This window comes from Palaemon carinicauda, chromosome 5 (assembly GCF_036898095.1).
Source record: "Palaemon carinicauda isolate YSFRI2023 chromosome 5, ASM3689809v2, whole genome shotgun sequence".
Taxonomy (NCBI): Eukaryota; Metazoa; Arthropoda; class Malacostraca; order Decapoda; family Palaemonidae; genus Palaemon; species Palaemon carinicauda.
In genome coordinates, this window is record NC_090729.1 from 140839775 (window position 1) to 140856723 (window position 16949).

The following is a 16949-nucleotide window of genomic DNA, read 5'->3' on the forward strand; positions in this document are numbered from 1 at the left end:
CTTTCCCTCGGGATTCCTCTACGGAGCCTTCCCAGGGGAATGAATGTTAACTAATGATTTTTGTTTCATTTTTCACAGTTACCGATCTAGTTCGTTTCTGTAATGTGACAACGGAGTGAGCTCTCTTGTTGAGGCCTGGGGATTCGGCTGTTGCTGCCTCCCCTATAGATCTTCGTCAGGGGCGTGTCTCCTTCTCCTGGAAGTACTCCCGTGACGATTGACAGCTCTCCAGTTCATTTTAGAACACTCAGGAGGCTCGCCTCCTTGGGTGGGTAACTTTCCTTCTGAGGAAAGTTTTTCCTGTCCAGGCTTGAGTTTTTCTCCTTTGGGGGGTTCTTCTCTTGCCTTTTTTTCGTGCGACTATGCTCTTGGTGCTGAGCGGTCGCACCTGCAGTTACGCTCAAGGAGCAACTGCAGGAGCCCCTCTTCGGAGGATTGCTCCTTTTAGGTCACTGGCTGACCCGTCTCTTCTACGAAGTGTTTCTCTTTTGTTCGCGAGAGAGTACACTCATAGAGACTCCTCTTCGGAGGACTCTTCTGCTGTTGTTGCTGTTGGCCGCCTTCGCCGTAAGGCTCACCGTCCGCTAAGTCCTGGCCTGGGGGACCTGATCGTGACAGCTTGGAACTTCAAGCTTCCGCTGTTCTTCCCCCCAGTCTCAGACCCCAAGACTCTTTGGCAAGATGCATTCCGGTGATGGTGGGACAACATCGACGCCTGCGTCTTCCCTCCTTTGTTGTCTGTTGAGAATGGGTCTCAACAAGACCAGGTTGTCTGTCAACCTTTCAATGGCCCTGAGAGCTCCACTGTGACTATACGCAGAACGGTTTCCGGACCCTCTGCTTCCCCTGACGGGACTCCCGGGAGAGCTTCTCCCACGGCACAGGCTACTCAAACAACCACACTGCAACATCTTTCACAAGCCGGGGCATCGCTTCAGCTTCCCGCCTGGAGACACTACGCCTCCTCCTCAAGAAGAGACAACCCGCTACAGTCGCTGGGCGGAGGTCGCGTCATCTGCGATAGTCATCCGCAGGGGTCTACCAGGCGAAGTGGAGAGTCATCTGTGGTTGGTGTTGTGGGAGATATACCTCTTCCCTTGAGGCCTCTTCTCCAGCATTAACGAACTTATTGCTTTTCGGCGAGAGGGAACTCCTTTCCGCTCTCGGCAGTGAAGCCTGTCGCTCAGCCTTTCCCTGGCCTTCAGGCTGAAAGGAATAAACTTTTTCCTTCCCGCTGGACCTTTCCTCGCTCATGCAAAGCTGCGAACGTCCCCGCCCCCAGTCGGAGTGAGACCTCCAACATGGAGCATGGTTCGGACTTTTTAGTCCCTTAAGAGATCTTCTCAAGACCCATTACGTCAGGCCTCTGATCGTATTCCGTCTTGGGGCTCCTGGTCACTCTGGCCGCGGCCAGTGTGTAAGCAATCTCCTTGGTCTCGTACGACTCCGCCCTTTCTAAGGAATGGGGGAAGGCAACATTCAGGTTCGCTCCTGAGTTGTTGGCTAGACTCAGAATCTTGGGGTTCCGGCCCTTCGGTCCAATTCCTTCAAGATTTCGAGTCACCATTATGTATCAGATGACCCAAAACCTTCTCCTTCTTGCCAGTAAAGGAATCAAGGGGTTATCTTTGGGAACAGCTGCAGTTTGTCCTCACGTGCAGCCGGGTTAGGAGCACAAGAAGGACACGGGGAGAGTCACCAGTATACCTCTTCAGCTCGGACTCAAGGACATTCATCTCGACCTGAATCCAGACCCTCCCCCGTCACGTCGCCCTACAGCACGATGTCGGATACATCGCAACGTCCCTCGCCTTCGAGTAATACTACTCTGTGATGCAGGTGCCACAAGCTGGAGTCTGGAAGCGTCTAATGACCTTCGCAGCCCGCTTCCTGCAGGACGTGACCCACAGGAGTATCGATACGTTTCTATCGCTCTGTGGTGGCTACACAACAGCTGGTCTAACCTCAGGCTCCTTTTGGACAGGTAGCAGAAGGTTGAGGGCATTGTTATCAGGTTTTAGTCTGCATGAACGAAAGAAGTATGTCTGGCCCTTACTTCTTTCTTCATCATCCCCTCTACTGGGAAGCAGCATTCTGGTCTCTGCATAGCTGACCTCAAACCTCTGCAGGTAAACCATGCTTCTTTGTGTTCCGAGTATTGAGTCAATACTGTCGCGTCCCCCATACCCTGACGAGGTGGTATTGGGAACGTCTTAACCCAGAGTTCCTTCTGGAACTCCAGGTCAACTGCCTAGGACGGGTCACACTTCTTCCTTCACACACAAGCTTATGTAGGCCACACGGTTCTTTGCGGAGCAAGGAACTTGTGAGGTGCAGGGACTCCTTTTCTCGAGTGGGACTCACTCGGATTCTGAGTTCCCGGGTAAAGCCAAAGCCAGTATGGCTGGGGACTTTCCACCCTTCCTAAGGGGTAAGTCACCTAATGTAAATAGCATGGTTTGTATTTCGGTTACGGAACAAATGACAAATTCGGAGATAATTTGTATTTTTCCTAACCATACAAACCTTAGCTATTTACATATATTTGCCCGCCAGCCCTGTCCCCCAAGACAAGTCCTACCTCTAAGTGAAAGTGAAGCAGTTCACCGGTGTGTGAGGGGGGGAGGGGTAGCTAGCTACCACTCCCCTACCCCCCTGCTAACTAGCGCGGGGGTAATACACCCTCGTTAAATTCTAATGGCTCGCCATTTCAGCTACGCTAAAAGGTAAATTATATGTAAATAGCTAAGGTTTGTATGGTTAGGAAAATACAAATTATCTCCGAATTTGTCATTTTTTATTATTAAAATTATTATCCAAAGGGTTTATCACTGAATAATTCACAAGTGTTAGATATAAATTTGTCATGTATATTTGTCAGCGAGATATGAGCTATTGTACTGTGCGGAGAGGGAGAGGGGCCAAGGAAGCGTGGTCGATTTGAAAAAGTCGGCTTGCAGAGTACATATCGTGGAACCATGGATGAGTGAATTTTTATTTAATAGGTTGTATGGGTCTTTGTATCATGAATGGCCAAATTCATGAAGTTAGATCCTGCAACTATCGAGAGCTGACTGTAATTTATATATATTCCTTTGGTATTTTGTTAGGTTATGGTAATTGTATGTATTTGTATGTTTTAGTTTTAAGTGTTGTTATTGTGTTTTATTTTTGTTAATGTTGTCGGTTTCAGTTTTAGTATTAGGAAATATAGTTTCAAGTATTATGTTTAGTTTTAAATATCCTTCCCATGCAAGACTACAGGTATAAGATTACAAGTAGAAAAGGTTGTATTGCAGAGACTATTGTCAGTAAGATTCAAGGGTGAGGAATTTGTGCTGTTACATCCTATCACATCATGTTTATCATTAAGCCCCCATGGTGCTGCAGGATATATTTTAGAGCTACAAGTAATCACAGTATTTCATTTTATTTTTTCTTTTGGATAGGTTACCTTTATTAGAAAATGGAGTAAGGGGTCAAGTTAAGGTGTTATAGGATGGTTAGGTTAGTATCTTGACTTTCTTAAAGGTTCTTTTGATTAGCACTCATTTGATTGTAATTGGTGGTAGTCCTTGCGATGGAGTATTACTTGTCTAAGGTAAAGGGAATTCTTAATATTGCAAGATTTTTACCATTTTAAGTTAATTGAGAGAAGTTTTGAGACCTCTTCCAACCCCAAATTACCTTTGGACAAATTGTTGGATAGTTGATTCAAGGTTAAGAGTCTTGGAGAGTACTTTTGGTATTGATCACTTACATTATTTCAGTGTCGATTTTTATGACTATCCTTTTGTTTACCAATATCCACCTGGACAATGTGGAAATCAGCACTGTGATTGCAGAGTAATATTTATTGAAATAAACAGAATTTTTAAGATAAAGTTCATTATTTCAGTACTTATGCAGCACTCATTGGATCCTACCATCTTCTCCACATCCTAGTGGGGCCAAATGAGATTGAGGGTTTCAAGATGGTAGCCTCTTGTGGTTATTTAGTGAAGTAGCAGTTTTCAAAGTATTAGGTAGGAAAGCTAGTCATACAAACCCACCACTAGCCCTTGAATTTAGAATTTATCAACTAAACTGCAAAATTTATAGCACAATCAATGTTTGGTAAGTATTGAAGTAAGTTTTATTTCAAAGATTTATTTTTGTTTGACCTGAAATATAGGATAGGTAGGTAGTTCTTCAGTATCAGTAATTATAACATCAATAATTAAGATCCTTGAGGTCAGCTGACTAGTTTTAAACCTGCCCATGTGATCATAAATCCATTGTGAGTTAACCTACAGTACTTATTATGTTATCACTTAGTTTGGTCATAGTAATGGATAACCTAATGTCATAGATCTAAAATAAGTTAGAATTGTAGTAGTACCAACTTGATAATGGTCTGAAAGTAGACAATTCTGTTTAAAGAAGACATTTGGAGCCAGTTGATTAAATCTCAAGTAGCCTTTTGGCATTTATAAAGTAAATGGGTCTGTTTTTTAGCATGAACCAAAAATATTTTAGAAATTATTTTATAATTTGTTGATAAAAATTAATTCTATTTTGTGGGTCATTTATCCTTCACTTTATTATAGGATAAACATCCTTGAATCACACCTGAAGAGGCAATACTGTATACTGCTATATGTTTTTTTTGGAAGGTGTGATGGGGTCTCCCCCTTTGTCAGGGAAAATTTGATTCACATTTCAATTACAGCTCTGTATTTTGTATTGTTAGAGACCCCTCCACTTGCAACACAAAAGCTCAAAGTCGAGACTTGTTTAAAAGGATTAAATTAATTGGATAGGCCATCAACACAATCAGGACGTCCCTTAAGTGGAGTTGTTAGACCAGGCTCTCAGGGAGGTAGGCCAGGAACGATGGACCAAGCATTACGTACTCCACGCACAGCTCATACTGCTCGACCTGTCTCAGCGTCATCAGGTACTACTTCTAAGACAGTTATTAAAACTTTCATTGCCTGTGTTTTAAGCTAAGCATATTTTTTTGGATTATTTTATTTTTGATAATTCTAGTTTTAATTACCCCAAAAATAAGAGATACTTAAGTGTTCATAATTTGCTGATTTTTAAACATTTTGGAAATAGTAATTGACTTTACAGGTCGACATGTGCGGCTTGGTACGGCTTCTATGCTTCCCTCGGGTGATGGTCCTTTTATCAACCTAGCTCGCCTAAATGTTGCAAAATATGCTGCCCAGCCAAATATTGCTAAGGCATTGTTTGAATACATATATTATCACGAAAATGATGTGAGACATGTAAGTACTATTCCTAATTTTCTTTTTTCTTATACAGTATAACTATATAAGAACATCAAAGCAAGAGCTGATAGCTGCTTGAATTATCAAAACTATTGTTGATGATGTTATAGACTTTCCCTTTTCTGGGAGAAGATTACTAAACTTAATTGAAGTGGATTTACCTGAAGAGTATCTACAGCAATTGTGTATCCTATTTAATCGACCATCTTTCCTCACTAGAATTATTTCATAATTAATAACCTTCAGGAGGGTAATACAGTATAAGAAATTCTAGAAGGAATCTGTATTTTTCCTTTAAAATAGAGCTATGTCTTCATTTGTGCTGGAATGGCTATTGAATTGTTAGCAAAGTGTGAGGGGGAAGCCCTGCCCACCTACCTGTCACAGAATAGCCCTTTTGTCCTTAGGCCAAGGACTAAGAGGGATTGCTTAGCGGTGAAATTTCTTTTAAAGGACTCAGGTTTTTATACATAGGAAAAGGAGAAATTATTTTAAAACTTTAATTTCTCCCAGAAATATACTATATGAACTTTTCATCCTTTAGAATAGGGAGGCTCACTAATCGGAGGGAAGAAGTCCCCTAGAACAAAATTAGAAGGTTCTTTTTTTTCCCTGGAAATGTCATTCTACCTGTTACTATATGGGAGCAAGGAAAGTAATTCTATCAACCTCCTAATTGCTAATCATAGGGATGTAGAAGCTGTCGGGTCTTTTGACAGTACTGACTTATAAGGAAACCAGTACTAGGCAACATAAAATCTATTTCACTAGTAGGGAGATGACATCGACACTGGCAGTGTCATACCAGGTATATTGAGAGAAATGTTTGTTAAAACACTGACCTATCCTTCCCTTTGCCAGGAGGATAGAGTTGTTCCATGACAGATGTATCCTGCAAGAAAGGTGCTCTATTGTGTAACTTGCCGGCATCAGACAGCCGATCAGCGTATATCGGTTGTGGCTGCTGTATTTCCTTGAGTTCGGAACACGAAACAGGTATAAGAACCAATCATTCTACTTTCTTTGAGACTTATGCCAAATGTGTTACCTTAGACAGAATTCAAACGAAGTCTTGAGAAGGAAATGGAAGTGTTACACAACTATAGATCAACCATCTCAGGACCCAATGAAACAGATCCAAGGGCCTGTGGGTAACATCAATAAGGTGTAGAGAAGCATAGGTGGTCTGAAACCAACAGCCACTACATTCAGCTCGAGGTGTGTCGACAGGTAAAAGCGGGAAGCTACTGATGTGGTTAGCACTGTAAGTTCTTCCTTGAGATAGCAAATGTCTGCAATGACCAAAATTGCATCTGAAAGCAAAAGCCTAACCAAGCCATAAGGAACAGTGTCTGTATAATTTTCTTTTTGCCCTCATTAAGGCTTATGAGAAGCCTGCAACACTCCCGTGTGAGGTGCTGAGTCCTCTTCAAGTAGCACTGCATGGTACTATGTGAAACCTGGCATCTTCATGTTAGCTTACAGAAAGGGATAGGGTTGAGAAGATACTGAACTGGTGTTTGAGACCTGCTGGTATTGGGTCTTCTTCACACAGTCTGGGAGATGATGAAGGTGACAGAATTCCCATCCCTCAAAAGTTTAACATGATGAAACTTAAACTCTCTTATTCTCCTGCCAATGCAGAGAAGAGATACAATCTAGAGGGAAAGATCACTATGATGCCCTCCTCAGGTTAGCAATAAGCACACAAGCATGTGCCAGTGCCTTGAGGATGTCAACCATCCTACCTCAGGACAGGGAAGACTTTTTGAAGCTTCCTTCAAGCATGGGTCAATTCTCATAGGAGGAGGGACTGACACAATACTGAAAAGCTTGATTTCTCAACTTGTTTACCCCTCGATACAGGGGCTGCTGTGCATGCGTGCAAAGGACTTGTTTTGTCAATAGCTGTACTAGCACCTACATTTACCCTGCTAGAGTAAACTCATGATGAACTAGGGGCCCAGCTTATAAATAAACAGTGTACACTTATCTGAAACATGATGAAAACAATTGACTTTAGTTGAAACTTCATTTGCCCCATTTAAGGGAATCAGGATTTGCTATGCCATCCACATAAGTAATATAAAGCTATTTAAGATCGATTACATTAGTGAGCAAGTGGAGGAATATAAGGATCAGACTACCCATTCAGTCTTCTGGCTCACAATTTATTTGTCTTAAAGAGCAACTAGGATTGCAGACTGCAAGAGTTTAGCAGCAGAAAGATCTAATGTAATTAAAGAATTTGAGCCTCTGTGAGAGGCTTTCGAATCTGTACTGTGCAGCGAACTTTCAGAAACCTTACTGAAAGAATCACTATTAACACTAGACTCAACTTGGAGAGGTAGTTAGGTTAGGTTTGGCAACAGTCCGGGTAGGACCAGAATTATCACTTTTAAAAAAACATTCACTGGACTTGAAGTTTAACAAAGGAAGCTAGTGATGTCAAGAGCCTATAAAGCTGATTATTTGAATTTTCTAAAGGTGGAAGCGTTTCATTATAGTTGTCATCCCTTCTATAAGCAAGTAGTTTAGTCTTTCCTGGCTTTTCCTCTGAACTAACAGCAAGTTTTCTTTGTGCTCTGAACTGTTAACTTGATTGGCAACCACTAAAACTCACATTTCCAGTAAGGGAAACGCACTCTTCTCAACGGTTATCTAAATCGCATTATTGCCCAAGACACAATAAATAAAAAGAATGCAGGTCATGATCTCCTAGAAACTATTCAAGTGCACAATAAATGGAGTAGTTGCTAACAAAACTAGGGTAAGATATCTCAATATGTAGTAATAAGCAAACAATCTGGAGAAGCTGAAGAGACACTGGCACGTCAGTTACCACTTACCACTAGATTATTCCTTCCTTTATTAAGGATGTGTGTTTATTGAAGGGAAAGAAAATGGGAAAATTTAACTTTTACAAATTTTACGGGTAAAATAATTCCTCTGACTATTGGAGGTTTCCATTAATAAAGGACATAAATACATCTGCAATACTGTGATTCATGTACCAGAAGCAAACATCCGACCCTAATTGTTTGAATACAAAATAAAGTACGGAGCTAAAAACCTTTAATAGCTGAAAGGGACAGCTTTTTCCAGGACAAGAGTTTAGCTAAGTATAGTTAAGCCACATAAATGTCTAGTCAAATTAGTATCTGTATATGTACTGTAGAGGCAAGTACTCTTAAAATCATGTTTGCTTTGAATGCTAGCAAAGGAAATAAGATAATCTTATGTGGACAGATTCTTTTCATAGAAATGGCAACACTAAATTTTACAATAATTACTTGCCCATTTCTACAATTGCACCAATCAAACTGAACATTCCATTGACTTTGATAAGCATATTAGTAGACTTCCCTCTTTCTTTGGGGGTCACCAGCATCATCCTGTTGTCCATCTATGTAACACAATCCAAACTTATCTTGTCCTGAATTAGTTATCACCTGTCATTCATGGCAAATTGTGGAAAATTGTACTGATCTGGACTTGACCTGTCCTGTAATATGGCAACCACTTCTCATTCTAGAGGACTTGGTGCTGGTGAACGAAAAGCTTCTCTCTTATCGTCTAGAGCTGTTGCAAATGTGCCTACATTTGGTCAACCACCAATTCCACACCCCTAGAAATACTTCTGGAAGATGTAAGTTAGGAAGAATCTGGTTCTTTCTGCACTACTGAACTGCTAGGGTGTCTTATCTTCCTGGCAAAAACTAAAAATGAAGGATATCCCCTCAAATTCATCCAAGTCAATAGCATCTCTGTTCAATATAATATGTAAAACAAATTACATTTGGAAGATTATAATTAATCACAAGGTGGATCTAAGCTAATTTCATTCTCTAGGAGCTTGGGACTCAACTTATAGATATGATCTTTACTTAAAATGATGAAAAACTTGACAAGGATATAGATTGGAAAGCAAAGTCAATAAGCCACTATGATCATGGACAGAACCCACAGCCCAGGGTGTAAATTACCTTATTTACACCTAACCACACAGTGAAAACTTTCCCTCTATCCCCTCAAAACTAATCAGACTAAATAACAACCTCAGTAAGTTATTTTTTCTTCTAATACTTAATTAATGTAATTTCTTCTTAGCTAGTGGAGCTGAAAATAAAATCTATCAAGTATGCAATTTCTGCCAAACTATTTGTATCACTTAAGAAATGTGAAAGTTTTGCTCTTCCTTGCTAAGATAAGAATTCTCTCACCTCAGTATTCCAATAAAATCTCTGCAATACATTTTCTTCATTAATAGCATGGGTATTTGGTATTTCATTTTAAAAAAATCTTAGCTAAACAAAACTAAAATTGTTGAATAAACACCTAATTTTTTACTTTTCCCAAGTCTGTAAAATGTTAAATTATTAAGGACATTCAAAGGAAACTTAACTGAATTACATTAGATGTACACTGTACTTGCCATGTCAATGTGAAAAATATTTGCCTTAAACATGAAACTTTATTTCTCTTTGTACATTGTATCAAACTGAAATAATTATGATTCCACCTATGCATGTAATTGTCAATTGTCAAAATATTATGAACATTTGCATGAAACATGACAGTATTACTGTACATTAGATGTACTCACCACCTGCTGTGCAAATCGGAAAATTGATTATCACCAGTGAGAAGCTTCAATTCCCATTCTATATTGTATAAATGGTAAATCATTATATAAAATGCATTGTCTGGTCCCATATGCAAACATGCTAAGTTAATGCTTCTTACAGAATTCATTGTGTCATGCAAGTGATGCAAATTTCCTGATTTCTCAGAATGATTTGTAAGCTCCTCAAGTTGTTCACTCATATTTAAACAAATCCAAAATAAGATCAAGGAAATTTTCCTTTCATCAAACACTGCCCTTCCCATTTACCATTCACAAGCATCTTTGTTGTGCATAAGGTAAGAGACTCGTTTTGACTACATAGTTACTAGCACCCTCATTGATATCAATTGGGAACAAATTTGGAATGAGAAACTTTCCTTGCAATTGAGCTAATAGGTAGTAGGTTGGCCAGGGCACCAGCCACGAGTTGATATATTACTGCTAGAGAGTTATTGGATCCTTTGACTGGCCAGACAGTAATACACTGGATCCCTGTCTTTGGTTATTTCTCTTTTTTTCTTTGCCTACACATACACCAAATATTCTGGCCTATTCTTTACACATTCTTGTCTTTCCTCCTATACCAGACAACACTGAAATTACCAAACACTTCTTCTTTGATCTAGGAGCTAATTACTGTAACTGTCCAGTGGATACTTTCCTCTGGGTAAGGGTAGAAGAGACTTTAGCTATGGTAAGCAGCTCCGCTAGGAGAAGGACACTCCAAAATCAAACTATTGTTCTCTAGTCTTGGGTAGTGCCATAGCCTCTGTACCACGGTCTTCCACTGTCTTGGGTTAGAGTTCTCTTGCTTGAGTGTACACTCGGGCACACCATTATATCTTATTTTTTTTCTTCCTCTTGATTTCTGGGTCGACCTGTGACGCCCGGTAAAAAGGTCCTTCTTATCACTTTTCTGATTTAAATACTTCCAAATATACCAGAGAAAGTTAAAGCATGGAATACAGAGGTTACTACCCTCGCGCGAGCACCCTAAGGGCGTCGTGTATAAAGATAGGGCGTGTGAAAACCACTATTCACAGGTCGTCTTCCATTTAGATAAATCCTTCATCAATAAGGGATGAGCCGCTACAGCGGCACTAACCAAACCCACCTGATCCACACCACCGACGCCCGACTCGAGCGCCATCTACACATCCTTCTTTTTGGACTCGTCAGCGACGCTACCTTTGTTGTTTGTGCTTGTGTTTTTCGCTTATTTTTGGATATCTTCGCAATGGCTGAAGCTCTCCTTCCACCTGCACCAATGTTAAGTACCATAGATTGTTTTGGCACTATTTTTGACCCGGGCTTGTTCCTCTTGTTTACTTTTTGCGAGTGTTTTAGTGCGTCGGCTTGATGCCGCCCCGCGTCTTACGCGGCCATTGTTATCGCTTGTTTACTTGCCCTCGGGGTCTTTTTGCCATGCTAGGTTCTTTTTAATCTTAAGTTAGATTATTGGCCAGGGGCCATTATTTAGAACCGCTGTTACTTTTAAGTACTTATGTCGCTTCCGAGTCCGTTTTATTGTTAACGAAGAATAGCGTTCGGGGTTTTATTATAGTTTGGTACCCTACCCATTGGGTTGGCGTTCGCTCTTTACGAGTTTTTTCATCGTAAATTATCCGTTCAGAGTTCCATTTTCCCTTTTCGCTATTCTTCGTGGCATAATTGTATCATTTTACGGACATATGTTTCATATTTATTGGGTTCGTGTATATTCTAGATCGATCTTAGTAACTTTCGAGAGTGAGAGGCTGGAGTTCCCATTTTCTGTTTCACCCGTTTTCTGTTTCATTACTGTTTCGGAATATTTTCCTCACAGATTCTGGTTCTCCCCCTCTCTATCTCTCCCCTTCTGGGATTATGATTGACAATTTCATTTATTTAGTTATACAGTGAACCCTCGCTACTTCGCGGTTCGACCATCGCGGATTCACCACTTCGCGGATTTTTTTCATAACGCATGTATATACAGTGATACCTCGGTAGTCGAACGACTCTATACTCGAACAATTCGGAGTTCGACCAAAATTTTCGAGAAATTTTTGCTGCGGTGCTCGACCAAAAATTCGGTACTCGACCAGCCGAACACGTGACGACCGCATGGGCTTTGTGATGATCGCGCCATCTCGGCCACTCTCGCTTGTTCGGGAAGCATCAGTTCTCTCGAGAGCGTCACTCAGACAACGCGCGATCAGCATTCGTTGTGATTTAGTGATTTTCAGTGCTTTTAATTGCTTTTTTAGCTTTCATAATGAGTCCCAAGAAAGTAATGAGTGTTAAGGGGAAGGAGAAGAGGAAAACAGTGCGAACAACGATCGAGTTGAAGAAGGAAATTATAGCGAAATATGAGAATGGTGTACGAGTGTCCGATTTAGCGGTAGAATACGGAATGGCGAAGTCGACCATTTCTACGTTTTTAAAGCATAAAGAAATGATTAAGAAGGCGAATGTTGCAACGGGAGTTACGGCGGTAACTAAGCAAAGGCCACAAGTGATTGAGGAGATGGAAAAGTTGCTTTTAATATTTATTAAAGAAAAACAGTTGGCCGGGGAAAGTGTTAGTGAAGCGTTCATTTGTGAAAAAGCGTTGCATATCTATGAAGAATTAGTGAAGAAAAGTCCGAGTACCAGTGAAAGTGATTCATTTACATTTAAAGCGAGCAGGGGTTGGTTTGAAAAGTTTCGTAATAGAACAGGTATTCATCGTGTTACTAGGCATGGGGAGGCAGCTAGTTCGGATCAAATTGCAGCCGATAAATACGTGGGGGAATTCGATCGGTACATAAATGAACAAAATTTGATCGCACAACAAGTCTTTAATTGTGATGAGACTGGGTTATTTTGGAAGAAAATGCCAGCCAATACGTACATTACCAAGGACGAGACGAAGATGCCAGGTCAGAAGCCAATGAAAGATAGGCTAACATTGTTGCTGTGTGCAAATGCAAGTGGCGATTGCAAGATCAAACCCTTGTTAGTGTACCACTCGGACAACCCCCGGGTGTTCAAACGAAATAATATTTGTAAAAGTGCACTACCAGTTATGTGGCGCTCGAACACTAAATCTTGGGTCACAAGACAATTCTTTACTGAGTGGATAAACGAAGTGTTTGCCCCCCAGGTTAAGGCTTACCTCATTGAAAAGAGCTTGCCAATGAAATGTCTTCTGGTTATGGACAATGCTCCTGCACATCCTCCAGGTCTCGAGGATGACTTGAAAGAAGAATACAGCTTTATCAAAATCAAATTCTTGCCCCCCAATACTACTCCCATACTCCAGCCCATGGACCAACAGGTCATTTCAAACTTCAAAAAACTCTATACCAAGGCCCTTTTCAGAAAGTGTTTTGAAGTGACCAGTGACACGAAGTTGACCCTAAAGGAATTCTGGAAGGAACACTTCAGCATCCTCAACTCTGTTAACATGATTGACCAAGCTTGGCGAGGTGTGACCTATAGGACATTGAACTCTGCCTGGCGTAAGCTGTGGCCATCATGTGTCACAGAGAGGGAGTTTGAAGGTTTCCAACCAGAGGCGGGTCCAAGCACTGCTACCCCTGTAATTTCTGATGACACTGATGTCGTTGAGGAAATTGTTGTCATGGGCAGGAGTTTGGGGCTTGAGGTCGACAAGGATGATATTGATGAGCTTGTAGAAAGCCATTCTACCGAGTTGACTGTGGAGGAATTGTTGCACCTGCAACAACAACAGCAGCAGGATCTGATTGTGGAGCAGGAATCTTCAGAAGAGGATGAGGTAAGGGAGGATGTTCCAAGTTCTCTCATCAATGAAATTTGTTCCAAGTGGGTAGATGTGCAGGCTTTTGCTGAAAAATACCACCCAGAAATTGCAGTAGCAAACCGGGCAGTGCATATGTTTAATGATAGTGTCATGTATCATTTTCGAAGAATACTGCAGAGGAGGAAGAAACAATTAACAATAGACCAGTTTTTCACAAAAGAAAAGAAAGCTGCTACATCAAAGCCTGTTTCTCCTCCAAAGAAGAGACAAAGAAGAGAAGAAACCCCTGAAATAGATCTGCCCACCCTTTCATTGGAGAGAGAAACAACTCCTGAAGGAGAACTACCCCGCCACATCATGGAAGGGGACTCTCCTTCCAAGCAGTAACCTCCCCCTTCCATCCTCTCCACATCCATCCCTGTATGCCATCGAACCGCTGCTCAAAGGTATGTTCACTACAGTACAGAAAATGGTTTAAAATTGTTTTATTTTAGTACAGTAAATGGTTTAAAATTGTTTTATAGGATTTTCTGACCAATTTCATACACATTTAGATAATTATTGTTGTTTAGGTACACGTTTTATTAATATTTTGGGCCTGTTCGAGTGCTTGGGAACGGAATAGAATATATACCATTATTTCTTATGGGGAAAAAAAATTCGGTACTCGAACAAATCGGAGGTCGAACACGGATCTCGAACGGATTATGGTCGAGTACCGAGGTATCACTTATCGCGGATTTTCCGGAAATTTCGAAAATACCGCGATGTGACCGATGGTGCGAGATAGGAGAAAGTAAGGAAAATTGAATCATGATTAATTTTCAATATAAATGAAACTTTGAGGAGCAACAAAGATATCATTTGTTAAAGAGATAGAGAGAGGTAAGGAATGGGAGGTAGTGAAAAGTAGCCCACAGAGAGAGAGAGAGAGAGAGAGAGAGAGAGTGTGTGTGTTTTAAATGTAATAAACAAAAAAATTTTATAGGTTATAACACATTGGTGCTTATGTAATATCAACTGTATACTGTAGACGGTTTGAATAAGTTAAGAAATGGTATTAAGAAATGGTATAAACGATACTTTGTTAGTGTGTTCGTACACTCTCAAGAGCGACAGCTACACGTCAGCTGATCTAATCACAGCCAAAAGTAAAACAAAAAGAAGTCAACAATACTCGATTTTTAAAACACACCCGAAATTTAAAAACAAAAGTACATGCTTTCTTAATGTGCAATTAACTATTTAAAGAGTAACAATTTTCTAGAATAAGATGATGTTTCCCAAAAAATAGTGGTTTGCTGATGAAATCGGATGCCGTATTTTTAGCAACGATTGAAATGGATGTAAACTCGGCATAATTTTTTCATTTCGTATTTAATTGACACTAAGAAAACTAATTTTAGTTTCTTCATCTATATGTAAGTATTGTATAACACGAAGAGAGAGAGAGAGAGAGAGAGAGAGAGAGAGAGAGAGAGGGAGAATGAATCAGCTGTTGTAATGGAATGCCGTGATTTTGTTTCGTGAGAATTTCATAGCCACGACTATAACAACAACATACTGTACTGAACTTTACAATAATATACAGACTACAGTACTGTAATATGATAAAGTAAAATATTTGTAATAACCTATTTTTTATGAAATGGGGCTATTTTTTTTGTTTGAAATTTACATTTACGTACGTAAAACAACTCTCTCTCTCTCTCTCTCTCTCTCTCTCTCTCTCTCTCTCTCTCTCTCTCTCTCTCTCTCTCTCTCTCGTAAATTGTTTTCCTGCTTTGCTACGTATATGATTTTATATAGATACGGTAAATAATATTTGTATTAACATATTTTCTAAAAGCTTTTACTGTAATATCATTATTTATCACTTTCATCATGCACGTTAAATGCCTTCGTTTGTTTACTGAGCGTACTTTATTACGCCGTCGTTTCAGGCGGCGTCATAAAGAAAAACATTTCATTTGGAAGTCCTAAGAAAAATTAAGTAAAACATTGGTAATCAACATACTGTACTGAATAATCAATATAATCGATGCAAAAGCTAACCTATACACAGATGTGTAAATGCGTTTGTTTCTTCATTATGATCAGAGATAAATGTAAACAAAACATTGGTTGCCATTTGTTATCGTGCTTTTTGGCGTGTTTAGGAAACGCATGATATAAAATCGCCTTTAATATTTGTGCCTGTTTTAGTTTAGGGTACTGTAGTACATGCATTAAGTGTTCTGTACATTAAAGGGTAGTTTGTTAACAGTACTACGTACAAGGGAAGGTTTTAAAAGTCTTAATATACATGTTAAATAAATAGGTAAATATGGTGTCACTACTTCGCGGATTTTCACCTATCGCGGCCGGGTCTGGAACCTATCTACCGCGATAAACGAGGGTTCACTGTACTGTATATTGTATTATTTTACCGGGTTACTTTGTTCTTTCTATAGGCTAGTGATTTACATTGGTCCTGTCGTGTCAGAGTCTCTTATTCTAGGTTAGTTTGGCCTGCTCTCCAGCCGCCACGTTGTTCCCCCTCCCCATTAGTCCCACCCTACTCCCCGCTCCGGCCTGGGCATTATGTCTGGACTCCATTATTCCGGAACTCCCTCATAGTTTTCCGATAACGTACTGAGCTGGGAACTCATTACTCCCTATTACTCCGGTGCTTCCCTTCGACTGGGAACCCTCCCCTCGTTGGTCCCCAGCACCTTGACTCCGGCTTCGGCCTCGATACACGACAAACCCTTAATCTCTCCCCCCCCCCCCCCCCCCCTAGACTCTCCAGTAGGCTCCCTACCGGAGATCTTTATATATATATATATATATTTTTCAACCAACCCAGGGCCATCTCCCCCCCCCGGAGCTCCGACGCACTACGGAGCTTCCCGTTTTTTGCCACTATGCCTACTTTCATTATATTTTACGGTAATTACTTAAGAGCTCAGGCTCCTCGTGAATTCACACATAAGGAACTCCGGCATACGTCGGAGTATTCCTTTCCTTTCATTTACTGTTCCCGATACAGTAATTACAGCGGAGCTCCGGCTCCCTATATGATCACGAACCCATTAATACACTTCATATAGAACCCCCTTTTTTAACCTTCGCTCTACTATTAAGCATATAGGTTAAGCTGTACTATTAAGCATATGTCTAACCTATAGGTTAAGTTAGAGCCTCCGGGAGTTCTTGTACTTATATGATTCTTTATATTACAGAAAGTTCGGTGTGCCACCAAGGGTTGTGCGGCGACATTCACCGATCCGGTAGGCCATGACGTCTGCAGGTC

General features: G+C 40.6%; 1 protein-coding gene across 1 annotated transcript in view; it reads left to right on the top strand.

Moving 5' to 3' along the window:
• Positions 1–16949, top strand: part of BBS8 (tetratricopeptide repeat protein 8) — a 359101-nt gene that overhangs the window by 81162 nt on the left and 260990 nt on the right. Inside the window, exons 3-4 of the mRNA XM_068373116.1 lie at positions 4803–4939; positions 5119–5276. Coding sequence (XP_068229217.1) covers positions 4803–4939; positions 5119–5276 — 295 coding nt within the window. The remainder of the gene's footprint in view (positions 1–4802; positions 4940–5118; positions 5277–16949) is intronic.